The sequence below is a fragment of the Heteronotia binoei genome, chromosome 2, assembly GCF_032191835.1.
Source record: "Heteronotia binoei isolate CCM8104 ecotype False Entrance Well chromosome 2, APGP_CSIRO_Hbin_v1, whole genome shotgun sequence".
Taxonomy (NCBI): Eukaryota; Metazoa; Chordata; class Lepidosauria; order Squamata; family Gekkonidae; genus Heteronotia; species Heteronotia binoei.
Window position 1 is genome coordinate 22,692,940 of NC_083224.1, and position 27,109 is coordinate 22,720,048.

General features: G+C 45.0%; 2 protein-coding genes across 2 annotated transcripts in view; both read left to right on the top strand.

Moving 5' to 3' along the window:
- The window catches only part of LOC132566029 (zinc finger and SCAN domain-containing protein 31-like), an 80,753-nt gene that overhangs the window by 45,435 nt on the left and 8,209 nt on the right, over positions 1-27,109 (top strand). The window lies entirely within an intron of this gene.
- LOC132567267 (zinc finger protein 883-like) lies at positions 61-26,940 on the top strand. Its single transcript, XM_060232956.1, has 5 exons — positions 61-241; positions 3,020-3,148; positions 23,330-23,830; positions 24,302-25,190; positions 26,829-26,940. Exons 1-5 carry the CDS (start codon positions 61-63, stop codon positions 26,938-26,940), a joined length of 1,812 nt encoding a protein of 603 aa, XP_060088939.1.

The window sequence follows — 27,109 nt, forward strand, 5'->3', positions numbered from 1 at the left end:
GTAAATGGCTGAACAGAAAACACAATGATGCCTGCATGGGGAAGCCAGCATGATGTGTGGATGGCGCTTTCCAGCCGCCCTGAAGATGAGATGGACTTGGGAATGCCCAACCCGCTGTGGTGTATTTACCGGGACCCTGCTGAGCAGTTTGAAGATGATGATGAAACTCAAGAGGGGGGTGAAAATGAAGAGGTTTTAGATGAATCCACGGAACAAGAGAATGTGGTTGTCAAACTCACAGGTAATCAGGTAAAGCAGTGTTTGTGAATGGGTGTGTAATGAAGGCGGGTGATGGGCTTTTTCACTGAGCTGCTTTTTTTTGACAGCTTGATGAGAATTTTATCCAGGCTTTCAGTAACCTTCGCATCGGTAACCCTGTTGACATGAATCTAACGTGTGTCATGTTTCTGTACCAAAGTTACCCAGTGCGACAAGAAGAAGAATAAAATTAATAATAAGCAGAAGAGGTAGTTCTGATACAATAAAGACATTTGTTTTATAACCTTGTGTGATCATTTCTGAGTTAAGCGGGGCAATGATGGAGGCAGTGGATGAAGAGGAGGCCTTAAGACACATGTATTATACACCCGGAAAAGCAGGGAGCTTTGGCGGGGTGAGGCCTCTCTTCCAGGCAGCCAAAAAGCAGTGTAAAGCTCTCACTCAAAATCATGTTACTAACTGGCTTTCAGAGCAAGATGCTTACACATTGCATAAGCAAGCCTGCGTCCGCTTTAAGAGAAACAAGACCATGGTTTCTGGTCTCGATGCCCAGTGGCAGGAGGATTTAGTTCATATGCAAAAATTTTCCAAAAATAATGACAGCTACATTTTAACAGTTGTTGACATATTGTCTAAATATACCTGAGCTTTGGCCTTAAAAGACAAGACGGGGAGGGTGTCGAAAGCCCTTAAGGAAATTTTCAAACAAGGTAGAATACCTGCCAAGCTTCAGACTGATGCAGGTAAAGAGTTTCTAAACCAGTCTGTAAGCAGCGTGTTAAAGCAACACGGAGTCCACCACTTTTACACCCATAATGAAGTCAAAGCAGCTATTGTGGAGCGTTTCAATCGAACATTAAAAACAAAAATGTAGAGGTATTTTACTGCCAACAACACCTTCAGATATATTGACGTGCTGCTGCTGATTATTAAAAGTTACAACCACAGCTTTCACAGGACAATCGGAGTCCGTCCTGCAGATGTAAACCACACCAACGCTCAGACTGTGTGGAAAACGCTTTATGGAGACTGTGTTGGGGCAAATGTAAAGGAGAGGCCTTTCATTAGAAAAGGAGATCATGTGCGTGTGTCTAAAAGCAAAGGAGTTTTTGTAAAAGGATATGAACGGAGCTTCACAGATGAAATATTTATAGTAGAACAGGTCATCTGTAGAGGCAAGAGGCCTGTGTACTTGCTCAAAGATTATGCCAGAGACCCCGTCTTAGGCTCATTCTATCCTGAAGAGCTACAAAAAGTTAAAGAGTAAAGCAGACAGAGTGTATCGAATTGAGAAAATCTTAGCCTCCAAAGGCAGGGGGAAGAGAAAACAGCATCTAGTGAAGTGGCTAGGGTGGCCTGATAAATTTAACAGCTGGGTTCCTGCTTCTCAACTCTGTCATCCTATATAGAAAGAAAAAAAAATGGCTGACAGCAGCTTCTTTATCGTGCTCCCTAGGAACTCTTGCGCAAGTGTTTTTCCAGAGAACACTACAGTGGCCTTTACCACCCATCTAGCACGGTCACTGGACCTTCCAGGGGCCTGGGAGGTTGGGCTTGTGGAAATACAGTATCCTCACAGCTGGAAAACACTCACTGAAGATTCCACCATTGTAATCACTACTGTGACGGAAAGCAATGGGTTAACCATAATCTGAAGACGCACAGGGCTGCGTCAGGTGACCTGAGTGTGGGGGCAAAGTGCTCGGGGCTCTCAGGGAGGGAAAAGTTAGTTGAAGGAGAGAAACTGCTGAGGCAGGAGTTCAGTCAGTTGATGTCTGCCAGAGTGGAGGCCTGTCAGAGAAGTCTGTCAGTGGTGAAGTCTGACAGAGACTGAAAGGGTCAGTTCGGGCCTGGTAGAGGCTGAGAGGACAGCTGATCCTGTGAAGAAGCTGGAGACGGAGACGGGGAAGTCTTCCAGAGACTGCCAGCTTGACCAAACCAGCCAAGAGGGCTGTGTGTGTGTGAGTCAGTTAAGACCGGAATGGTCACAGACCCCAGGAAACTACTCTAAAGATCTAGTGAGGAGGTTGAGGGAGTGGATGTGGGTCTGAGACACCAAGAAGGGCTGAGAGGAGAGACTCCAGTCAAGGGGTGAGACTAGACACATCAATCCCAAGAGGCCAGACCTTGGCTAGAGGTGGAGAGTGAGTTGAAGGGAAACTGTGAACCATGTAACTGTGAAAGACTCAAGAAAGTAAAAGTGATTGTAAAGCCTGAAACAACAGAACAAACGTACTAGCCTATGTAAATATCTCCCATATCCTCAGTTTAAGACTTTTTGTTACAATAAATCTGTGGTTTAAGTTAAAGTTCTCGTGAGCCTATATTGTGTTGGAAGAATAAACAAAGCTGCTGTGGTCCCATCAACAGAACAAGTAAAAATACCCCGAAGAGACTAAAATATAGAGATCCAGTGAGGCCGTGAGGCGGGCGCTGCTATAACTACCAAGGAGAAACAGTGGAAATACAGATTCAGTAGCACCTATTATAAAAGCATTCCTGACCTGGTGGTGAAATTGAACACCACCATACAGTCACATCCCCCCCCCCCCTGAACTGAGCATGGACTATGACCCGCAGTATAGGAAGATCGGTCTAAGAGCACTGTCACTTATACCTTTTCAGCTTCTAAAGAATTGGCTCACCTTTTAGGGGCACCCCCAGATAAAGCAATCCAAAATATAAACTTTACAGCAGACATCACAGGGGGGTTCAACACTTTGTACATTTACACAGACATTGTGGATCACGAAATTGTGGGTGATGCATATGTTCCATTACTACGTTGTATCACTGCAAGGGGAGACTGGCGGCTGTGTCAATAATATCTATGACAAGCCACACTATATTCCTGTGAATAAGCACCACATAGACACCATCACTATTGAAATAAAGACGGACCAGAACAAGAACGTGCCATTCCAGTTTGGTAAGGTGATCGTGAAGCTTCACTTTCATCCGCGGAAAAGCCTGGTCTGTTAAGCACGCAAAGAAAAAAAGCTATGGGGATCCTGATCCATTGGCAAGTTTGCAAGATGTCATCCCCACTCTCCAACTTTTTCTAGGTAAACCTTTGGTGTGTCGGGTCTAGAGGACTGCTTTTGTGGGGGTGACGAGGGGCCTTGTTCAGCAGTAGCATTATTATTTGGCAAAATGGCGGAGGCAGCAGGCTCTGCCTCTGTGCTGAGAGGGGCACTGTGAACTGAATTACCATTTGTACACTCAGAGGCAGGGGCTGCATTGTTATTTGGTAAAATGGCGGCGGCAGCCAACTCTGTGCTGATAGGGGCACTGTGAACTGAATTACCATTTGTACACTCAGAGGCCCTGACTCTGCTAAGAAACCTTAAAAGAGAGTCACTTCTTTTTTGTCTAGATTTAAACTTTTTTGCATTCTTGAGGTGCTTTTGAAGGACTCTTTGCCAGACCTTTCTCAGTTTCAAATGTTTGCTTTTCCTTTTGTGTGTGTGGTGAGGCCCCCTGACCTGCCCCGTGCCTATCTGCAGGGCTCCCCCATTTGGACATACAGTAGAACTTTGTAAAATTCTTTCAAAGTCTTTCCAGAAACCAACAAGGCTGTCTTTTAAAGCAGTATTTAAGGGCTTGCAACAGCCAACTATCCCCAAAGAATGAAAGCTTGTGGCTTGGCTGTTAAGTGTTTGCACAGCAACTGTTGTAATGCCAAGCAATTTCAACACACACTCACATATCTCTCTAAAAGGGGCATCTGTAGTGATATTAATGTGGGGCTGACAGCCTCTAACCCTGCTTGCACCCCTTTTCCTACTTTTACACACCGAATCAGTTTGTAAAATATTTTCAGAACTTTTCCAGAAACTCATAAAGTTGCCTTTAAAAGCATCAATTAAGCTGTCTATACCCAATGATTGAAAACTTTTTGCATGGTCAGCAATTGTTTGCATTACAGTTGTTGTAGCAACCATCAGTTTTCGCATGTGCTCACACGTGTCCCTAAAAGATGCATCCACATTAGAATTGTCAATTTTCTGTTTCTTAGAGGTTGGTTCAAAAGCACAGTCTGTTTGGGGTGTGTGTTTTCTTTTCACTTTACCACATCCTTTGGCTGGGGCAGGGTGGATGATCCTTTCATGGAATTCTGCAGCTTGGCTTGCTGTGATGAGGTTTTGTGGCCACATCCAGACCTCAGCGGGGTGGAGATCGTTGTGCTCTGAGGAAATCTCTGGTTTGTGACATCTTTAGGAGAAAAAGATTGGATGAAAATAAAATGCGTTTGCTGGTCTGGTATGTTTTGCTTAGAGCTCACATGTGCTTCATCAGATTTGCACCTTTTCTCATCTACAGTGGAGAGTTATTACATTGGCACAAAGTTAAAAATCATTTCCCAACCATATAAAAATTAAACATTAAGCTTGCTTTTTAAAATGATATCCAGAACAGTGAAGCAAAAATTTAAAATTTACCAGACAGTGATTTTGGGTGTCTCTTGGTTTCCAACAGGGATAAGGGAGGACAGAAATTTTCCTTAGAAGGCCCATCATCATCTTTGTCAGGGACATGTTGGCCTACTGAAAAAGAAAAACATTAGCTTTTTCAAACTGGTTTTTTTTTAAAGGAAAAAGCCCTTAAATTCATTCACCCTCCACCCTCACACACAAAGGCAAATCAAACATTTACCACATGGTATTTTTCACATGGTATTTTCCACCACTCTTCACAGCCATGTGGTCTCTTCTGACCTGCATATTAAAATGCCAAAAATATGAAATATAATGCAGCCAACCCATTTTTAAATTAACACACACCCCTCTTAAAAACAACAAACTAATTTTAAAACTGAGAGGAATGCAAAATATATCTTTGTTTTTTGAAGATTTATCTTCAGCCATTTTTTGTTCTTTTTAAAACCTAAGATTTACAAAATATTGAAAAGGACTGATCACAAATAAACATTTTCCAGTATTAAATTATTATCCCCATTTATGAAGCTTAAGACAAACACCTTAAGATAAAAAGTCTCCCTTTAGTGCCTCTCTGTGAGGTAGAAAAGGATGTGCCTGGCTCCTTAATCTAATCAAGAAAAACAGCCCATACTCACCCCCCCTTTCTTGGGGCAAACAAGCCATAAACTATCTGCTTTACTGGCAGTAAAAGGGGCTGAAACAGATAAAATTTACAAGCAGCATTAATTTCTAATCACATAGAGAAATTGTAGCACATGGCTTACCTTGCAATCTCAAGGTAAAGATGTCTTCTGACCTTCTCCTCTGGGTAAAAAGAATGTGACTCACCCCTAACCTAATCAAGACTACTACTGTGTGTGAAGGAGCACTGTGATTGGTTCCCCTAGCCGTGTGACTTGCTAATACAATAGAGATTGTCCATGACTTGTAAATGTAACCAGATTCCATCCATGCAACTGCAAAATCCGCCCCCCCTCCTCCTCCTTTCCCCTCCCACACAATCTCGGAGAAGCAGCAGCCATGGTTTCACAAAGCACATGGGGAAAGAGGGTAAGTAGTTTTTCAGAATACACTGCAATATATATATAAATAGGCTCTCCCTACCCAATTTTTTTTTAAAAAATACAGCAGCCAGTAAAGGGGAGGGGGGGATTTTAAAATGCTTCCAGATTTAATCAGAGTGCAGCCCCCTCTCTCTCCCTTGCAACCCCCTCCCCCTTCCCAAACTTTTTTAAAAAAACAGCAGCCAATTAATAGGAGGCTAACCATCCTAGGAATTTTAAAATGCTGACAGATTTAATCAGAGTGCAGCCTCCTCTCTCTTTTCCTTGCAACCACCAGGCCTTCATTTCATGGGGGCATGCCTGCACATGTGATAACAATATGGGGACATGCCTGGGCGTGTAATAACAGCACTGATTTCTTTAAAAAGGTTCCTTTTTATTTACAGACTGTGAAAAAAGGAGTTGCAGTCTATTTACAAGATTTATTTCAAAAACAGACAGTAAAAAGCAGCTGCAATATCTCTTATTTACATCACAGAAACGCCATTTTATTTTTTCTGGCGCAGAAAAAATGAATGGAAATGCAAATCTTTGATATAACCGTCAACATATTTAACCATTGCACTGTCAGAGTTTTTCAAAATTGTTTCAAGCATTTTACTTGAATTTGGGGAGTCCCCAACTCTATTCAATAAATCAAATATTTGGCCCATATTCTCTTGCGTGAAGAGCAGACATTTCAATGAATAGGCAACTGAGGTCACAACTTGCATTGTATTGACATTTCATCAATTACAAATTTCACCTTGCGGTCTACCATTTGTTCAGACCAAGAAAGACATGCGTGAGATTTCTGTGTTTTAACAATTTATTGATAACATATGGTTACAAAACTTAATTATAAATTTTCTGTACTAACCCATATGGTATTTCAATCCCCTCTCCCTCCAATGTTGACTTCCCCGAAGTTATAGATTTAAATTCAATACTAAAGGTACTACTAACCGATCAAAGTTCAATATACATTTTTTCTCATTAATACTAAAAATTGTCCAATGTCTTTTTACATTCCACTCTTTCTCCATATATTCTTTAAATTTCTTCCACTCCTTTTTAAATATATCTACGTCATAGTCTCTTAGAGTTCTAGTTAGTTTGTCCATCTCACTCCACGATAAAACTTTCTTAATCCAGTCCCATTTCTCTGGTATTTTTTCTTGTTTCCACAGCTGCTCATACAATGTCCTAGCAGCTGAGAGCAAGTACCAAATTAAAGTCCTGTCTTCCTTTGGAAATTTTTCTAATTGTAATCCAAGCAAAAAAGTCTCTGCAGTTTTCTTGAAGTCGCAACCCAAAGTTTTGGAGATTTCTTGTTGTATCATCTTCCAGTACTCTTTCGCTTTTTCACAAGTCCACCACATATGAAAGAAAGAACCTTCATGTTTTTTTACATTTCCAACATCTATCCGACATCTTTTTACTCATCTTGGCCAGCTTTTTTGGAGTCATATACCACCTATACATCATCTTAAAACAGTTCTCTTTGATACTCTGACAAGTTGAGATCTTCATCGAGTTCTTCCAAAGGTGCTCCCACGTATCCATTTGTATTTCTTTGTTCACATTTATTGCCCATTTGACCATTTGAGACTTTACTACTTCATCTTCTGTAGACCATTTCAATAATAATTTGTATACTTGACATGCGTGAGATTTCTGTCCGGGTGATTGAAGCTGGCATCCTTCACAAGAATCATATAAAAGTTCATTGATACAATGCGTTGTTATCGAATAGACCGCAGCACGAACTAATGCTGACATTGCTGATTTCCGTTTTTGGGGTGGTAAACAGTCAGAATCTTCAAAAACTTCCATGTTTAAAAGCTTTCTCATGGCAATGACTCGTTCCCTGGGCGTCATGCCAAATGGAATTTTTTGCTGTTCCTGTTAAAAAGACAGCATTTATTTTAGCTTTACAAGCCTTGACAAGCCCCCACACACACAACACTCAACAACTGGGGTCCATACCTGCGTGGAGATTTTCGCCTCTGAAGGAATATTCTCCTCTGTGGCTTCAGCCAATTTTAAATCTGGAATTTGTGGCTCAATGCAGGCAGAATACTAGAAAATTAAAAGCAGGTTTTTTTCAGTTAAATGCACTATGCAAAGCCTGTTTCCAATAACCTTTTCTACTCCCCCACCCCTTTCCCCCCTCTCCCAAATTACCTGTGTCATAGAGTTCTCGTTTGGAATCAGCTCTTGGGAATCAGGAATCTCTTGGAAAACCTGGGTGTTGTAGGGAATAAGTTCCCGAGTGTCTGGGAAATCTTCCAGGAGGCCTTGCAAAATTTGGGAAACGCCATTTTTAGCTAGCATGTCAGCTATTGTCTCCCTGCTGTCTCTTTGTCAAAAACAGGCCCCGGGAAATGGAGCTTTGCGGGAACAAATTCTTCATCCTCAGAACTGCTCACATATCTCCTTTTAAAATTTTGTCTCACCAATGGCGGCGGGCTGGAAAGTACCAAGGGTCTGGCTGGAGTTTCCATGTTCTCAGCAAGAGCCTGCGCACATGTGCTCAAGCACAAATGGCTTCTTTCCTAAAATAACCTGGTGGGGGTGGGCTGGGTGGACATAGACGCTGATTGGCCTGGTTACGGCACGTGGTGTGAGTCAGTAAGGTCCTGGAGGAGGTGCTTAATTAATTAAATATGCGGGGTAGCTACATCACAGCAGGGTGGATGTAGACTCTGATTGGCCTGGCTACGTCACGTGGTGTGAGTCAGTAAGGTCATTTCCTGGAGGAGGTGCTTAATTAAATATGTGGGGTAGCTACATCATGGTGGGGCATAGATGGTGATTGGCGGGGGCTAGGTCACGTGGGGTAGGTCATGACCTGGGTGACATCATTGGGGTCATGACCCTGATGACGCAGTTTCTGATGACATCACCGGCCACGCCCCCTTCATTATTTATGCAAGGGTTGACAGAATTTCTGGCGACGTCACCAGAAGTTATGTCACTTCATTAATTATGCATGAGTTGACACAGCTTCTGGTGTCATCACTGGAAGTGACGGCACTGGCCACGCCCCCTTCATTAAAATGCACGGGGGGCTATTTACTACTCCTGTATAAGGGTCAAGAAGCAACTGTCAGAATGGGATATGGAACGATTGGTTTAGAATAGGAAAAGGAGTTTGACAAGGATGTATATTGTCACCCTGCTTATTTGATTTATATGCAGAGTACATCATGCGGAATGCTGGCCTGGATGAAGCAGAAACCAGAATTAAGATTGCCAAGAAAAACATCAACAACCTCAGATGTGCAGATGACACCAATCTAACGGCAGAAAGTGAGGACCTAAAGAGCCACTTGATGACGGTGAAAGAGGAGAGCACAAAAGTAGGCTTGAAACACAACATCAAAAAAACTAAGATCATGGCATCCGGCCCCATCATTCCTTGGCAAATAGAAGGGGAAGACATGGAAGTAGTGACAGACTTCACATTTCTGGGGTCCAAGATCACTGCAGATGGTGAGGGGAAGATATGGAAGTAGTGACAGACTTCACATTTCTGGGGTCCAAGATCACTGCAGATGATGACCGTAGTCATGAAATTAAAAGACGTTTGCTCCTTGGGAGGACAGCTATGGCGAACCTAGGCAGTATAATACAAAGTAGAGACATCACCCTGCCAACAAAAGTCCATATAGTCAAAGCGATGGTATTTCCAGTAGTAATGTATGGCTGTGAGAGCTGGACCATAAGGAAGGTCGAGCACAGAAGAATAGATTCTTTTGAGCTGTGATGCTGGAGAAGACTCTTGAGAGTCCCTTGGACTGCAAGAAGATCAAATCAGTCAGTCCTAAGGGAAATCAACCCAGACTGTTCCCTGGAAGGTCAGATGCTGAAGCTGAAGCTCAAATACTTTGACCATCAAATGAGAAGGGAGCACTCACTGGAGAAGATCCTGATGCTGGGAAAGACAGAAGGCAAAAGAAGAGGATGGCAAAAGATGAAATGGCTGGACAGCGTTACTGATGTAACAAACATGAGTTTCAGAGACTTTGGAGGATGGTGGAAGACAGGAGGGCCTGGCATGACTTTGTCCATGGGGTCTCAGAGTCGGACTCGACTGTGCGACTGAACAACAAACCACATTAGCCAACCAGTTCCTCTGGAAGGAAAACAACAGGGCAAGGCCAAGAAGATTTCCTGGGTTCTTCTCCAGAATATAAATTCCAGGTTGAGAAATTATTGGAGATTCCAGCCTGGGCAGGGTGGGGTTTGGGGATGGGAGAGAACTCAGCAAAACATAATGCCAGAGAATGAACCTTCCAAAGCAGCCATTTTCTCTAGGGAAACTGATCCCTGCTGTCTGTGCCTGGAGTCTGCCAATGCCAACCCTACCAGAGGGTTCCCCTATACCTAAGAAGGAGAGCATCAGGGAGGTGGCAGGGGAGGAGGGGACAATGACTGGATAAGGGCAGACTTCAACCTGTTTGTAACTGTGAAGCTTCACAGTTCCAGGCTATTAATCTTGAGAGGAAATATTCCCAACCCTTGAAAAAGATCTTTATTTTGAACATGGAAACAATCATTGGGCAAAAGGACCTTGGCATTATCTGCATCCATCTCCTGGTCTTCTTGGGCCTGGTGTTTTTGGAAAATTGTTCTTTCAGTCTATAGCAGGGGTCCTCAAACTTTTTAAATAGGGGGCCAGTTCACTGTCCCTCAGACTGTTGGAGGGCCGGACTGCCATTACTGTACAAGGCCACGGGCCGTCAGTTCTCCGTCTTCTGCATCTCTCTCCCTTCCCCACACCACACACCCCGGCCTGGGAACTCACCTCACCTCGGTATCACCTCACACTCTGTCTCCGCTGCCTCAGCCCAGTGCCGTAAGTGTGCGTTGCTAACGCGAGTTTAGGTCGAATGTCACTTCCGGTCTGATTTTGCCATAACCCGGCGGGCCGCATAAACGTCCTCAGCGGGCCGCATCTGGCCTGCGGGCCGTAGTTTGAGGACTCCTGGTCTATAGTCTGTGTACACCCATGGACTCCTAGATAAATTGTCTATGTTTTGGAGTTGGAATTCCTTGTTCTTATAACTTACCTGTAATCGTTGTAATGTAGACTTTGTAATGTATAACTATACAGTGTTTTGATTCATTAATATATAAGTAACTCATGAATTTATATGTTCTTAGTATTTGTGGTTGTTCAGCTTAGTTCATTCATTGGGGGAGCCCTTGTTTGCTTTTTTTGGCCACATACACCCAGACAACACTGGAACTAACAGCATTAATTACACCATCTTAGGCTCATTCACTTGCTCAGCTTCCAGCATTCTAAATGTCATTAAACGCCAACAATGCCCTTCAGCCCTTTACATAGGGCAAACAGGACAAACCCTGAGAAACCAGTAGAACACTTCAGCCTTCCAGGACATTCAATGGGTGACCTCAAAGTAGTTGTTTTATTGCGGAGGAACTTCAAGAACAGAATGGAAAGGGAAATTGTAGATTACAAGTTAGAATGAAACTTGGAACAAACGCCTCCCTGGGACTGATCAGAGATATAATGGTTTCTTATCTCATTACATGCGCTAAACTCATTCTTACAAAGTAGAGCTATACTGTAGACTGTATTACAATGTATTTTTCTTTTAGAAGAGTGTATCAGAATAATGTCTTTTTTGTACTGACATACTGGAATAAAGGATATTGGTTATCTCATGACATATGCTAAACCCATCTCCCACTGTATTCTAATATATTCTTTTTTGTATTGGCCGACTGGAATGATGTTTATAATACATGTTAAATTAAGTGGACAGAAACACCCCTAAGAAAAAGATGTTCTTAGTTTAACCCCTGCTCGAGGAGAAATAAAGCAGTTAGCAGACTACAGTTGTTATCTAGCGATGATGGACATCATTCTCTAACTCTGACATGTTTTTGCCTTTGTTGTTTTCCCACACAACTTATGCTATCCAAACTTATGTTTTTTTCCCCAATTTGTTAATTTCACTATTTTGCCACTGGATTCTAACTTTACTATTTTTGCATGCTTGACCAATGCCCACCAGCTATATGTAGCACTGCTCACTGTGCCGCATTTCATCATCGGCTAAAGTGTGCATGCACACAAAAGCTTCCATCCCGAATAAAACTGTAGTGGTCTTTATTGAGTGGGGGACGGGGCTGATCCAGTCTGAGGTTCCCCCAGCAGCCGCATTGAGCTGCATTCCAGTGCACCGCTGACTACAGCTGGGATGAATGAAGCCCAGTCCCGGAGAGGACAAGCAGCTTTTGTTCTGGCCTCTGCAGCCGTGAAAGGGTTAAAAGAGACGAGCTGTTTGCTGGAGTGACCGAGCAGAGGGGGAACGGAAGGGGAAAGAAGACAGGGGAGGGGCTCCAGACGAGGAAGAGCCCGGGACGGTCCCCTCCCCAGTCAGTCCTTGCTGTCTCTGCAGAGAGGAATTCTGCTCTCGCCACGTGTTCGGGGCAGGGGCCCTTTTAAATCCTTTGCAAATGTGAGGTTCTTCTCTGTAGGGGTTTGCGTCTGTCAGCCTTGGCCGGGAATGGGGAGGGGTCCGAAGGCGCCTGCCGGGGGGGTGGGGTCTGCAGGGTCTGCCAGGCGGCCCTCTCCCGGTCGGCATCTCGGGGATTGGGACCCTCAAAGCAACGGGGAGGTGAGGATGGGGGTGGGGGGAGACCGGCAGCATCCCTGCATCCTGCCCTGTATTTTGTATTTTTTCTAATGTTTTATCAGGTTTATTTTATCTGTTGTCTGTCACCTCGAGCCCCATTCCGAGGAGGGGAAGCAATATATCAATGGGGTTCAAAAATACCTTCCGTGGTGTCCCTTGCAGGGGCCGAAAGGCGGGATCTGACTTGGGTAACCCAAAATGAATTCTGAGCCATGGAAGGCAGAAGGAGGCCTCTTAAGAAGTCGATCACATGGGAAGAGCCGTTAATGCTGATTGGCTGCCCCAAATATTGCATATCTGGGCCGCACTCCCCCCCCCCATCTGCAGGGGGTTTTTTTGGGGGGGGGGTGTTTATTTATTTGCATTAATTATAGAACAGAGTTTATGTCCAGTGACATCTTTATGACAAAATCATATTCAAGGTTTAGGCTTATGTGTGCAAGTACACTCTTTCAGAATATTCCAGGTTTTTGCATTGTGTAAGAAAGGAAATATCAGTCTGTACCCGTGCATGTTTCTTCCTAAGGTGATGGAGTCTTATTACTTGTGGCTTAAAGTGATGCCTTCCATGATGATAGATTCAGGTGGGTAGTCATGCTTGCACATGAAAGCTTATACCTTGAATAAAACTTTTTTGGTCTTAAACAGAAGCAACAAGCCAAGTCTACAGGGTCAACAGCTGTAAGGATCCAATTAAGGGGCAACAAGGATTGAAGCAATAAATACGTTAATATGCAGAGGCATACTGCCTCTAACTGTCTCTTGCCTTGTAGAACTGGAGTCACCATGAGTCAGCTATGACTTGACAGCATTTTAGACACACACACACCCTGTTCTGGGGCAGCAAATTAAAAAAAAAAAACACATTGCCAGATGCCAGTAATTTAGAAAGAGGATGACTAAAGGGGGTCAGGATTGAACAGGGGTGGCTGAACTTGCTTAACAAGAGCTGCATAGAATAAACATCAGATGTTTGAGACCTGAAAGGAAGGAAGGAAGACAGATGGGAGGGAGGGAGAGGTGGAAAGAAAGGAACTTTAAATGCATTCTCAAAGCTGTGGGCTGGCTTGGCTTGGAGAAGTGATTTAAAGAGATTAATGCTTTAATCAGCTGATGGGGTGTGGGGGGTGCAGCTTGGAGAGCCGCACAATATGTGTGAATGAATCCCATGTGGCTCCCGAACTGCAGTTTGGCCAGCCCTGTTCAAGGCCAAGAAGATTTCCTGGGTTCTCCAGAGTATAAGCTCCAGGTTGGGAAATTCCTGGAGATTCCGGGTGGCACAGCCTGGGCAGGGTGGGGTTTGGGGAGGGGAGAGAACTCAGTAATACATCATGCCAGAGAGCGGACCTTCCAAAGCAGCCATTTTCTCCAGGGGAACTGATCCCCGTTGTCTGCCAATGCCAACCCTACCAGAGGGCTCACCTATACCTATGAAGAAGGGCATCAGGGAGGTGGCAGGGGGAGGAGAGGACAATGACCAGACAAGGGCAGACTTCAACCTGTTTGTAATTGTGAAGCTTCCCTGTTCCAGGCTAATAATCTTGAGAGGAGAATATTCCCAGCCCTTGAAAAAGATCTTTATTTTGAACTTGGAAACAATCGTAGGGCAAAAGGACTTCGGCGTTATCTGCATCCATCTCCTGGTCTCCTTGGGACTGGTGTTTTTGGAAAATTTTTCTTTCAGACTACTGCCTCTGCTCACCTATGGACTCCTAGATAAATTGTCAGTGTTTTGGAGCCTGAATTCCTTGTTGTTATAGCTTACTTGTGATGGTTGTTTAGACTTTGTAATGTCTAACTTATACAGTGGTTTAAGAACAACGCAATAGACAAGAGCACCTTGTTAAGTTTTATTCAGAATGGTTTGATGATTCATTAATATATAAGTAACTCATGAATTTATACGTTCCTAGTATTTGCTACCCCTCCTTTTTTGTATTTTGTAAAGTGCATATTTAATGGTTACATTTGTAAGTGATTCACCGTTATTAATATATTTCTTACATTGAGTTATTAATTTTGGGTTTTTTGCAGAGAAATATATTCGCCTATGTGCTAAAAAATATACAGAATTTTACTAGTAGCAGCATAGTATGAACTGAAAACAGAGTCCTTATGAATAAATTCCAGAAAGGGTTCCCATGTGGTATAGAACTTAGAGACGAAGTAGGGGTTTTGTATGCAGTAAATATGATCTGAAAGTCTCTCCATAACAAAAAATATCCGAGATAGTTTTAAACCAATTATGGATAAGGGGAGGATGAGCAGATTTCCAAGTGCTTGCTATGGTGAGTTTGGCTGCTATCAGTAATAAAAAGATAATCCATATCTTTGCTTGATCCCAGCAGTCAAAAGCATGGATGTAAGCCTTGAATCCCAAGCTGGTTATCTTCTGAAATTATCTTCTATGAATTACAAGCTGATTTATCTCTCCTTTGCTCTTTTAACTGATGTGAATTTGCAGTATGATCTCAAGTGCCTCTTCCTTTTGTGAATCCATGTGGAACATCTGACATTTCTCTTTCATTATATGACCACAGGCCTTGTTGTAAAATGTTGAGCACTTGACTTGCATGAGGAATTAATACAGTGGTTCAGTAGTCGCTACAATCTTGGATGTCTCCATTTTTGGAACTGGAATGTAAAGTGAGCATTTCCCCTCTGTGGGCCATTCTTTTTTTCCCCATCTTTGTTAGCAGATTCTTGTTAAGATTTTGATGGACTCCTTTTATGCAGCTTGGAATACCTCCCCTGATATCCCATCTACTCCTGGTGATTTTTTCTCCCAACTGTTCTCAATGCAGCTTTACTTTGTAAAATTCTACCTTCTTCTTCAAAAGATTTTTTTGAAAGGAATCTGTCTTCCTTTCATTTCTTTTTTATAATCCTTCAGTGTTTTGTTCCTATCTTTTCTTAGATATTTCTGCTTCTAGATAGTTCAGAAGTCTGGGAAGAAAACCCAAAGCTGGTTCTTGCCCCTGTGGTTAAAGCAGCTCTGATGGTGGAGTCAGTGATGAGGAGTCTGGGAGTGGGTCAGGATCCATATCCCACCCCCTGCTCCATTCCTTCTCTAACCCCTCTCCCTTGCTATTGTTTCAGATGTGGGGAGGATCTGTGAAGGTGGAAGCAAAGTAGTCTGAGACAGAAGGAACTCCGTCAGAGGAAGGTCAGAGGACGCAGGCCCAGGAGCATACCAGAGAGGCCCTGTCAAGTGGTAAGGGGGCCTTCTGCCCAGAGGGGATTGGGACATGTAGTGAAGTAGTTGAGCAGAAGCTTCAAGACTGGAGAAAAGGGAAATACTTCTACATAGAATGGAGTTCTGGGGGAAAGTGCCCTAGGATGTTTCGATAGCCACTTCAGTTTAAGGAGAAGTATGTAGATTCATGGAGAGCAATTCCATTCTTATTTACATTAATGAAAATATTTATATCACAGCTTCCTTCCATTAGAGAGACACAAGGTCTCTCAAAAAAGGAAACGGAGAACAAATCTGGGTGCAGCCTTAGCCAAGGTGAATCAGTGGAACCTCCATGTTTTCTTGACCAGCAAGACCCGGACTAACTAAGGTCATCCAACCTTAGAAGCCAAGAATGGTCAGCCCTGCTTAATTTCTGGCTTCGAAAACCAGCAAAGAAATTCAGGGTTCCTATGCAGAGGCATACTGCCTCTAACTGTCTCTTGCCTTGTAGAACTGGGGTCACCATGAGTCAGCTATGACTTGACAGCATTTTAGACACACACACACCCTGTTCTGGGGCAGCAAATCTGAAAAAAAACCCACATTGCCAGACGCCAGTAATTTGGGCTCTGTGTCCCGTTCTCTGGGAGAATGTCATGCCCAAGCTTTTGGTCTTATCCTGCAACCATTTGAGCCCCAAGGTTCACAGGGCACATATCAAGTCTTACAGAAGTGTGAAATGTGTTGACAGCATTTATAACCCCCAAGGCTCATGGGCACCTGGTGCTTCTATTTTGCTTCCGCCACAGTTTATTAAAATTATTACAAATTTTATTGAGTGTGAAGAAGACAAGGTTTCAGACCCTGGGAATGGGGATGCATAAAAGCAGGATTCAGAGAAGCAAAGCAAACAGGAATTTGAGTTTTAAACCCTTCCTTCCAATTTTGTCTCCCTTGCAGGCAGTGAAGAGATGTTGTCAAGCTATTTTCTTTGCAGAGAAGTGGGAATGGCTGCTCAGCCTCTGGTCCAGGTAGGGGAGGATGAACAGGGGATAGTCAGGGCCCTCCCTCCTTTCTCGAGGAAGCTTTTGCTCCTGCCGTCTTAAGAAGAGAGACTCTGAATGGCACTGGTCTTACACATCCCGTACTCTACCTCCTACACCCTCAGAAAGTACCTCTGTCGAGGTCTCTGCCCGGCAGGATCTCTGATGAGGGAATCTGCTTTTTCTTTCAGTCTCCATTTTCCTTTGAGGAGGTGGCTGTGTATTTCACCATGGCGGAGTGGGCTCTGCTGGATCCAGGCCAAAAAGCTCTCTACAAAGAAGTCATGCTGGAGAACTATGAGAGCGTGGCTTTTCTGGGTAAGGATCTTCCACAGGCAAACTGCTGCGATCGGGATTATACAATCTATCTTTGTGAGGCCAGTGCAGCTAACTCGCCTCCACTCGGTGCATCGTGCAGTTGGGGTGGCCATGAAATTGTTGTTCAGCATGGCCAGGCAGAGAAGTACGAGCCCACCCCCCTGCCCCACTGATCCAGGGCAGCTGAGGCCAGTTTTGTGGCCGTCACCCAAGCCAGAGAAGTTGTCTTGTCCTGAAGCCAAGGAAGGGGTGAGAGGCCCTCTGAAAGACTCTGGAAAAATCCAGATCCTAATTTCTCAGTTGTCAGCCATTACGACATCCCTATAACAGCTTGCCTTGCTGTCTGTCCTATTCGCTTCTATAAGCTGCGTATGGCGACCCCAGCCCCTCTTCAGCCTCAGTTCTTCCTTTTGAATTTTACCTCACGACTACTGAACTCGTGGGTATAATATGGATTTCTCAATACTAGTCTCTTCGGGGGTTTTGTTTGGTTTTCAGATGGATATAGAACTCGATAGGTAGGGGACCACAGCAGCTTTGATGGTTTTCCCAATATACAGGCACCAGAGAACTTAAAAGTAAACCACAGAATTTTATTTACCCACATACAGTCTCCAACTGGGGAATGGGAGATATTTACATGGGCTATATTGTATCTCAGATAGATAACAGTTTCTAAATAGTTCAGGCTTTATATTACAGATTTCACTTAGGTCTCTCACAGGGTACACAGTTCATATATTCTTCACTCTCCAACACTAGTTTAGGTTGGCCTCTTGGGCGTAATGTGCCTGGTCTCTCTTGAGCCGACTGGTGTCTCTACTCCCAGCCTTTCAGACTCCTCTAGACCCACATCTTTTCCCTCATCCACCTCTTTAGTTCTTAAGAGAAGTGTATATGGTTCTGTGACCTCTCAGGTCTTTCACTGTGACTCTCCTTCTATCACACTTAGCCCCTTGGCTGTCTTTACAGAGCTAGCAGTGAGCTTAACTTCCCTCGAAGTCTCTCCTCAGCTGTCTCAGCTCCTTCAGAAAAAACCAACTGCTCTCCTCAGCAGTCTCCCTCAGACTGTTAGTCACTGACTACTCCCAGCCGTTAACTGTCAATCACTTCTAAGAGTTCTGAGCACTCCGGCCCCCACCCTCAGATCATCTGACTCAGGCTCTATGCGTCCTTAGTTTTCCTATTAACCCATCCATTACCATCACAATCCCTGTCCCTACATTGGATTATCTCCGTCCACTCTGACTGTAATCTGGAACGATCCATCCCCTGTAGAGTGGTTCGGATTGTGGGCTTGGATCGTGACCATGGTTCTGTCCTTCTGGAAGAAAATTTCCTCTTTCTTGGATTTCTTTCCTTCCCCGTATAAGAATGGTCACTTTCTCTCTGTGTCTCTCTTTCTCTGCCAAAGCCAGGAATGAAAGAGACCCTATAATGCAGGGATCGCCAACCCCCAGTCTGTGGACCAGTACCATACCGTGGCCTGTTAGCAGTCAGACTTTTGAGAGCCAGTTTGGTGTAGAGGTTAAGTGTGCGGACTCTTATCTGGGAGAACCAGGTTTGATTCCCCACTCCTCCACTTGCACCTGCTGGAATGGCCTTGGGTCAGCCATAGCTCCGGCAGAGGTTGTCCTTGAAAGGGCAGCTGCTGTGAGAGCCCTCTCCAGCCCCACCCACCTCACAGGGTGTCTGTTGTGGGGGAGGAAGGTAAAGGAGATTGTGAGCCGCTCTGAGACTCTTTGGAGTGGAGGGCGGGATATAAATCCAATATCATCATCTTCCTCTTCTTCTTTTCTAATTATTTCATTATATATTACAATGTAGTAGTAGTAGTAGTAGTAGTAATAATAATCCTGCCCTCTACTCTGAATTTCAAAATCTCAGAGCGGCTCACAATCTCCTTTACCTTCCTCCCCCACAACAAACATCCTGTGAGGTGGGTGGGGCTGAGAGAGCTCTCCCCAGAAGCTGTCCTTTCAAGGACAACCTCTATGAGAGCTATGCTGTCCCAAGGCCATCCCAGCAGCTGTAAGTGGAGGAGTGAGAAATCAAACTCGGTTTTCCCAGATAAGAGTCCACACACTTAACTACCACATCAAAATCATAGAAATAAAGCGCTCATCCTGAAACCACCACCACCACGGTGTCTGGATAAATTGTCTTCCACAAAACCGGTTCCTGGTGCCAAAAAGGTTGAGAATATAGACAAAGGTCTTGCATCTGAGGAGTGGCTGCAGAGTTTTTCCAGAAGATCTCAAGAGGCTGTTTCCTTTTCAAATGAACTGGCTGCAGGTGGGTATCCTTTACATTGATATCAAGGGAATGGGCATGGAATCCTCATGGGATCTCTTCACTTCTAAACAACTCCTTGTTTGGTGGAATCCCCAAGTATGCAGAGTGAGGAGAGAGAGAGAGAGAGGGCCTCTGGGGCCTGGAATCTGGGGGCTCAGAAGCTCCTCCTGGGGCTGAGCTCACTTATGGCCACAAGCCTTAAAGACTGGACATTCCAGGGAAGTGGGAGGTTTCCGTAATGGATGATTCCCGGCTGTGAGTCACTTGGTTGTAGCCTCAGTTCAAAGATGCACGCTTCCCTCTCACAAATTAGGTGAAAGGCCCTTTGTTAATACTGAGAAGGCAAGAACAGCTCTAATGGAGTGCCTTTGGAGGTTTACAAATAATAACAATTCAGTTCAAAACCAAGTAAATCCATACTCCATGGGTAGGAGTATTTCCTGCCCCCACAAGACGCATGCAATAAGAAAGGTTTTTTCCTCCTGCTTGGCATTATCTTCAAAGCAAAGTTGACTAATTGGCTGCCTTTGCCTCCTCCAGCCCAGCTGTTAATTAGGATGAGTCATCAGATCTAGCAAATTAAAAATCAGACAGGTCCTGGCAAAACTTGCTTTAACTTATAGGCTGGCTTTAAGCTGATCCCTTCGTTACTGTCCCGTTCTCTGGGAGAATGTCATGCCCAAGCTTTTGGTCTGATCCTGCAACCATTTGAGCCCCAAGGTTCACAGGGCACATATCAAGTCTCACAGAAGTGTGAAATGTGTTGACAGCATTTATAACCCCGTGGCTCATGGGCACCTGGTGCTTCTATTTTGCTTCCGCCACAGATTATTAAAATTTTTACAAATTTTATTGAGTGTGAAGAAGACAAGGTTTCAGACCCTGGGAATGGGGATTTATTTATTTTATTTTATTTATTTGGGATTTATATCCCGCCCTTCCCACGAATGGCTCAGGATGCATAAAAGCAGGATTCAGAGAAGCAAAGCAAACAGGAATTTGAGTTTTAAATCCTTCCTTCCAATCTTGTCTCCCTTGCAGGCAGTGAAGAGATGTTGTCGAGCTATTTTCTTTGCAGAGAAGTGGGAATCGCTGCTCAACCTCTGGTCCAGGTAGGGGAGGATGAACAGGGGATAGTCAGGGCCCTCCCTCCTTTCTCGAGGAAGCTTTTGCTCCTGCTCTTCTTAAGAAGAGAGACTCTGAGTGGCACTGGCCTTACACATCCCATACTCTACCTCCTACACCCTCAGAAAGTACCCCTGTCGAGGTCTGTGCCCGGCAGGATCTCTGACGAGGGAATCTGCTTTTTCTTTCAGTCTCCATTTTCCTTTGAGGAGGTGGCCGTGTATTTCACCATGGCGGAGTGGGCTCTGCTGGATCCAGGCCAGAAAGCTCTCTACAAAGAAGTCATGCTGGAGAACTATGATAGCGTGGCTTTTCTGGGTAAGGATCTTCCGCAGGCAAACTGTTGCCATCGGGATTATACAATCTATCTTTGTGAGACCAGTGCAGCTAACTCGCCGCCACTGGGTGCATCGTGCAGTTGGGGTGGCCATGAAAGTGTTTTTCAGCATGGCCAGGCAGAGAAATACGAGCCCACCCTTTCCACTGATCCAGGGCAGCTGAGGCCAGTTTTGTGGCCATCATCCAAGCCAGAGCAGTTATCTTGTCCTGAAACCAAGGAAGGGGTGAGAGGCCCTCCGAAAGACTCTGGAAGAATCCAGATCCTAATTTCTCAGTTGTCAGACATTACGACATCCCCTTCCCTACATGGGATTATCTCCGTCCACTCTGACTGTAATCTGGAAAGATCCATCCCCTGTAGCGTGGTTCGGATTGTGGGCTTGGATTGTGACCATGGTTCCGTCCTTCTGGAAGAAAATTTCCTCTTTCTTGGGTTTCTTTCCTTCCCCATATAAGAACAGTCACTTTCTCTCTCTTTTCTCTTTCTCTGCCAAAGCCGGGAATGAAAGAGACCCTACCACATCAAAATAATAGAAATAAAGAGCACAATTGTATCATCCTGAAACCCCCCCCTCCCCCCGTGCCTGGATAAATGGTCTTCCACAAAGGTCTTGTATCTGAGGAGTGGCTGCAGAGTTTTTCCAGAAGATCTCTAGAGGCTTTTTCCTTTTCAAATGAACTGGCTGCAAATGGGTATCCTTTACATTGATATAAAGGGAATGGGCAAAGAATCCCCATGGGATCTCTTTACTTCTAAACAACTCCTTGTTTGGTCGAATCCCCAAGTATGCAGAGTGGGGAAAGAGAGAGAGAGGGCCTCTGGGGCCTGGAATCTGGGGGCTCAGAAGCTCCTCCTGGGGCTTTGCTGACTTGTGCCCTTAAAGACTGGACATTCCAGGGAAGGGGCAGGTTTCCGCAATGGATGATTCCCGGCTGTGGGTCACTCGCGTGTAGGCTCAGTTCAAGGATGCACGCTTCCCTCTCACAAATCAGGTGAAAGGTTCTTTGTTAATATTGAGAAGGCAAGAACAGCTCTTATGGAGTGCCTTTGGAGGTTTACAAATAACAATAATTCAGTTCAAAACTAAATACATCCAGTAGCTTACTGTGAGAAAGATGGTCGCCATGGCAACGCTGGTGGTGTACCATGTACAAAAGACGACACCACCACACGGAGCCCCCCCCCCCCGCAATGTTGCCCTGCTGCCGCCCCCTGCTATGTGAAAGGATTACCTCCCCTAGGGGCCGCAGAACTCAGAGTGCGAGCCGCTGGGCATGGATCCCCTTCAGCACCCTCCCAAGTGCTTAGCGCAAAACAGCCCTGTACGGTTGGGTAAGCCATCAGCCCAGGAAGGCTGAGGGGCAGCACCCGCTGTCTCCTGTCTAGCCACGCGGGAGGCAGCATGGCGGCTCAAAACCCATCCCCACCCCGCTAGAACCAAGTCTTCCCACCCTCCCAGGCATTCCCTCAAAGATGGGGGGGTTACTCCAGAAACGTGCAGCAGATGCCAAGCAGGAGAGACAGCAGAGGGTAGAGCTCAGACTTTATTTTTCCAGAACAGAGTAAAACAGTTTCCAGAAGAGTATTTTTCCAGAACAGAGTAAAACAGTTTCCCTGGTGTGTGCTGGGCAGTCTCGCTGTGGGTGGGGCTCCATTCCGAGCGGCAGGCAGAAGCAGCTGAGGGAGTGGGGGCGGGCGGTGGAGCGACACACATGGCAGCCTCTGTGTTGGAGTCCCACCTGCAAAACAGAGACAGAGATCAAGAGCACCTGCAGGGGCGGCAGCTGGAAGAGCAGGGTGAGTTTCAGCCGGGTGCTCTCTTAAAGGGACAGTCTCTGACCCACCTCCCCGCATCAGGTCACCGACAACACACACACACACACCGCATGCCCTTCCAGGGGTTTGGAATGCGGCAGAGGGCAGACCGAGGGAAGGGGACAGGCAGCAGCACAGGGGAGTGGGCTCATCAAATGCCCCCTGCCTGAGCCACCTGCCTGGTTCCCCTGCCAGGGACGCTCACGCACCAAGCAGCCATGAGCGAAGGGAGGGGGAGGATAGTGGGGGTGAAAAGTGAAACTTACCCAGCCATCAGCAACAGTCCTCGCTCGCATGCAGAGCCTCCATGAGGCCAGAACTTGTGGAGACCTGGAAACAAGAGCAGTTAGCCCCAGAGGAGAGACCTCGCTCTCCCCCGTGCAAGTCAAAGATACTGTCAAAGCTATGGCACAGTGCAAAACCTGTCACCAACATCCCTGCCTGTCCCTCGCTCTAAGTTCGTATGGCCGGGAGCTCGCTGGCAGAACTTCCCGCCACACACTCCTCTCCCTAACAACTGAGTTGTGCGAGGCAGAGTGAAAGTATTTCTAGGAGGGAGGGGACCTCAATAGGATGCCAGGAAGGAGGCTTGCCAGGCCGAGGTGCGAGGGGATTGGTGAGGCAATCACGCAGCTCCCTAAGGGGTTTGCGAGCTTCTGCAGCTCTGGATTGTGCTGTTAAAGTACTTTCAAAGAGTAGATAATTGTAAACTTCGGTGTACACCAGGAGGAAGGCATTGAACTATTTGGAGCATGGGTGGAACTTCAGGATCCGAGTAGACCTCCTTGTGTGGATTCTAACAAGATCTCTCTTTCTCTTTCTTTATTCCTGCAGGAGATAATCAGAGTAATGAGGGGGATGAGGAACCGCATCAGGTATTGCCTGATGAAGTCAAGAAGGAAGTTGTGAGAAGAAATGTCAGGATTCAAGGCAGACTGAAGAAGAATAAAGTCAGTCACAGGATGAAGAAGAGGGATAAATCCATTCCTTGTCAAGGTGGAGATTTCCAAGAAGTTATTCACCTGTTGGAGAAATCATACAAGTGCTTGGAGTGTGGAATGAACTTCTCAGATCAAACCCAATATACTGTCCATTTGGGAATGCACAGTGGAAAGAAGACCCATCAGTGTCTGGACTGTGGAAAGGCCATGATTACCAGAGCAGATTTCCTTAGACATCTAAGAACACATACAGGAGAGGAACCTTCTAACTGCTCAGACTGTTCTAAGAGTTTCTCAAAGAAACCAGACCTTGCTCAACATCAAAGAATTCCTACAAGAGAGAAGCCTTTAATCTATTCCAAGAGTGGAGTGCTGTTCTTGAATGGAAAAGAGAGTAATATGCATGTTTTAAAGCATAGTATAATGAACACATGTCAATGCTTTCAGTGCGGAAAGTACTTCAGATACAAATCACAGTTCCTTGTACACCAAAGGACCCACAGAGTTGGGAAACCTTTTGAATGCTCACAGTGTGGAAAGAAATTCAATGAGAATTTCCTTCTTATCCAACATCAAAAAGTCCACAGAGGGGAGATGTTTTTAGAGTGCTCAGAGTTTGGGAGGAGATTAAGTAGGAGTGGCACTTTTAAGCAACATCAAAGAATCCATAAAGGGGAGAAGCCTTTTGAATGCTCAGAGTGTAGGAAGAGATTCAGTGAGAGTAGCAGTCTTCAAAAACATCTAAGAATCCATTATTGGGAGAAACCTTTTGAATGCTCGGAGTGTGGGAACAGATTCAGTCGGAGTGGTTACCTTCAACAACATCAAAGAATCCACATAGGGGAGAAGCCTTTTGAATGCTCAGAGTGTGGGAAGAGTTTCAGTCAGAGTTTGACTCTTCAAAGTCATCTCAGAACCCACACGAGGGAGAAGCCTTTTGAATGCTCAGAGTGTGGGAAGAGATTCAGTAGGAGTGGCCATCTTCAAGAGCATCAAAGAACCCACACAGGGGAGAAGCCTTTTGAATGCTCAGAGTGTGGGAAGAGATTCAGTCGGAGTGAGACTCTTCAAAGACATCTCAGAACCCACACAGGGGAGAAGCCTTTTGAATGCTCAGAGTGTAGGAAGAGATTCAGTCACAGTAGCAGTCTTCAACAGCATCAAAGAACCCACACGGGGGAGAAGCCTTTTGAATGCTCAGAGTGTGGGAAGAGATTCAGTCGGAGTGGCCATCTTCAACAGCATCAAAGAACCCACACGGGGGAGAAGCCTTTTCAATGCTCAGCGTGTGGGAAGAGATTCAGTCAAGGTAGCAGTCTTCAACAGCATCAAAGAACCCACACGGGGGAGAAGCCTTTTGAATGCTCAGAGTGTGGGAAGAGATTTAGTTGGAGTGGCAGTCTTCAAAAACATCTAAGAATCCATTCAGGGGAGAAACCTTTTGAATGCTCAGAGTGTGGGAAGAGATTCAGTGACAATCAGACTCTTCAAAGTCATCTCAGAACCCACACAGGGGAGAAGCCTTTTGAATGCTCAGAGTGTAGGAAGAGATTCACTAACAATAGCAGTCTTCAAATACATCTAAGAATTCATTCAGGGGAGATGCCTTTTGAATGCTCAGAGTGTGGGAAGAGATTCATGCACAGTAGCAGTCTTCAACAGCATGAGAGAACCCACACTGGGGAGAAGCCTTTTGAATGCTCAGAATGTGGGAAGAGATTCAGTCGGAATGGCAGTCTTCAAAAACATCTAAGAATCCATTCAGGGGAGAAACCTTTTGAATGCTTAGTGTGGGAAGAGATTCAATCGGAATTGGACTCTTCAAAGTCATCTCATAACCCACACAGGGGAGAAGCCTTTTGAATGCTGAGAGTGCAGGAAGAGATTCAGTCACAGCAGCACTCTTCAACAGCATCAAAGAACCCACAGAGGGGAGAAGCCTTCTGAATGCTTAAAGCAGGAGCGTTGAACTAATTTGTTTTGGAGCCGGATCTGACATAAATGAGACCTTGCCAGGCCATTTGTGTCATAAAATGCAATGCCAGGTTGCAGAGATATAAACTTTATAAAGGACATAGACAAACAAATATTATTTTTTAACTTAAAACATGCTTTAACCGTTAGCACTTGTTGGTCTTTAAGGTTCTTTCTTTGTTTCTCTCTCCCATGCATTCTGGGCTCCTTCTATTACACAGGAGTGCTGCTGAGCCAAGCCTGTCTTGCTTCTGTTGGCTGAGGCTTCTCCCCCTTCTGGTTCCCGAGGAAGGAGGGAAAGCTTCCTTTGAAGAAAACTATTCCTCTCCCCCTTTCTTCCCAAGGGAGGAGCCTCAGTCAATGGGGTAAATCGAGACTTTGCTCAGTAACTCCTATGTGATTGAGCAAGCTTGGTAAAGGAAGCTGTGATGTAGAAGGAAGCAAGAGAAAGAGCAAAACAGATGACTGCCAGTTGCTTGGGAGCCTGAGAGAAGCCATCCAGGGGCCTGATTTGACCCCCGGGCCACATGTTTGACACCCCTGTCTTAGAGTGTGGGAAGAGGTTGTCAGAGTAGCCAGCTTCAACAGCATCAAGGGATTCATAGAGGGCAACAATCTTTTGAATAGAAATTCAGTTAACATTCTTATGTTCAACAACATCTAAGAACACTCACAGGGAGAAGACATGGAACTTCTTAGCCCAGTAAGTTACATTGACCTCAGTTGTTACTAGGATACAATGTGAATGTTATGGACTTTTATTCCAGAAAAGAGCTGTTCACAGATGTCGGTTGTTCCAAAACTAGACAGAATTTAAAAGCAAAAGTCTTAAAGTTTGGTTGTAATTTGTACCCAGAAACTGGTAACATTTGCTAAGGCCAACTTCAGAAAGCTTATCCTTCCATATAGCATTACACTGTTCCCTCATCTACCTGCAATCTGTGATATCTTTTGATTGGTAGGTTAGGAGCAGGGTGAATGTCCCATTTTCTCAACTGTACTGACTCAATACGTGTAATCCACCTTCAGAATGCCTCCCACCTTAGAGAAACTTTTCCTGTCCATCTCCCTCCCTCCTCTCCATGGCAGTAGTCCTCTTCCCGCTCTGAAAATACATTTCCTTATTACACTCAATCAGGAACTTTTTTCTCTACAACCCTGGAAGCATTTTTGTCTGTGAAACAGGGTTTCTCCCCTATTTAGAGTGTATTAGCCTAATAAGTACGCAATAAGTACGCAAAGAATAAAACCTCTCCAAAGAACTGGAGCCACTGCCCTCACCAGTAGCTCAATCCACCACAAAAATTGCAAACGCTCCACAGATTCATCAGCCATCTGTCAATGACCTTAAATCTGCCCTTTTCTCCAACCATCTCTGCGTGATTCAAACACACCAATCCACTCTCCTTTCCTTGCAGGTCATTCCTACTTAGTGACGTGGCCTTCAGTGAAGACACACATGTACCCCATGGTGCTGAGATTCTAGCATGGGGACAACCATCTGGGAGTCCCATAGAAGTTGCTGGGTGACTTTGGGCCAGTCACTCTCTCAGCCTGATGTACTCAGTGCAGTTATTGTGAGGACAGAACCACAGATGAGGAAAACGATACTTGTAAATTTCTTTGGTTCCCTATTTGGGGAGAGAAGCGAGGTACAGGTGCCTAGAAAATAAAAGAATGCTTAAAAAAAAGTGGGTCA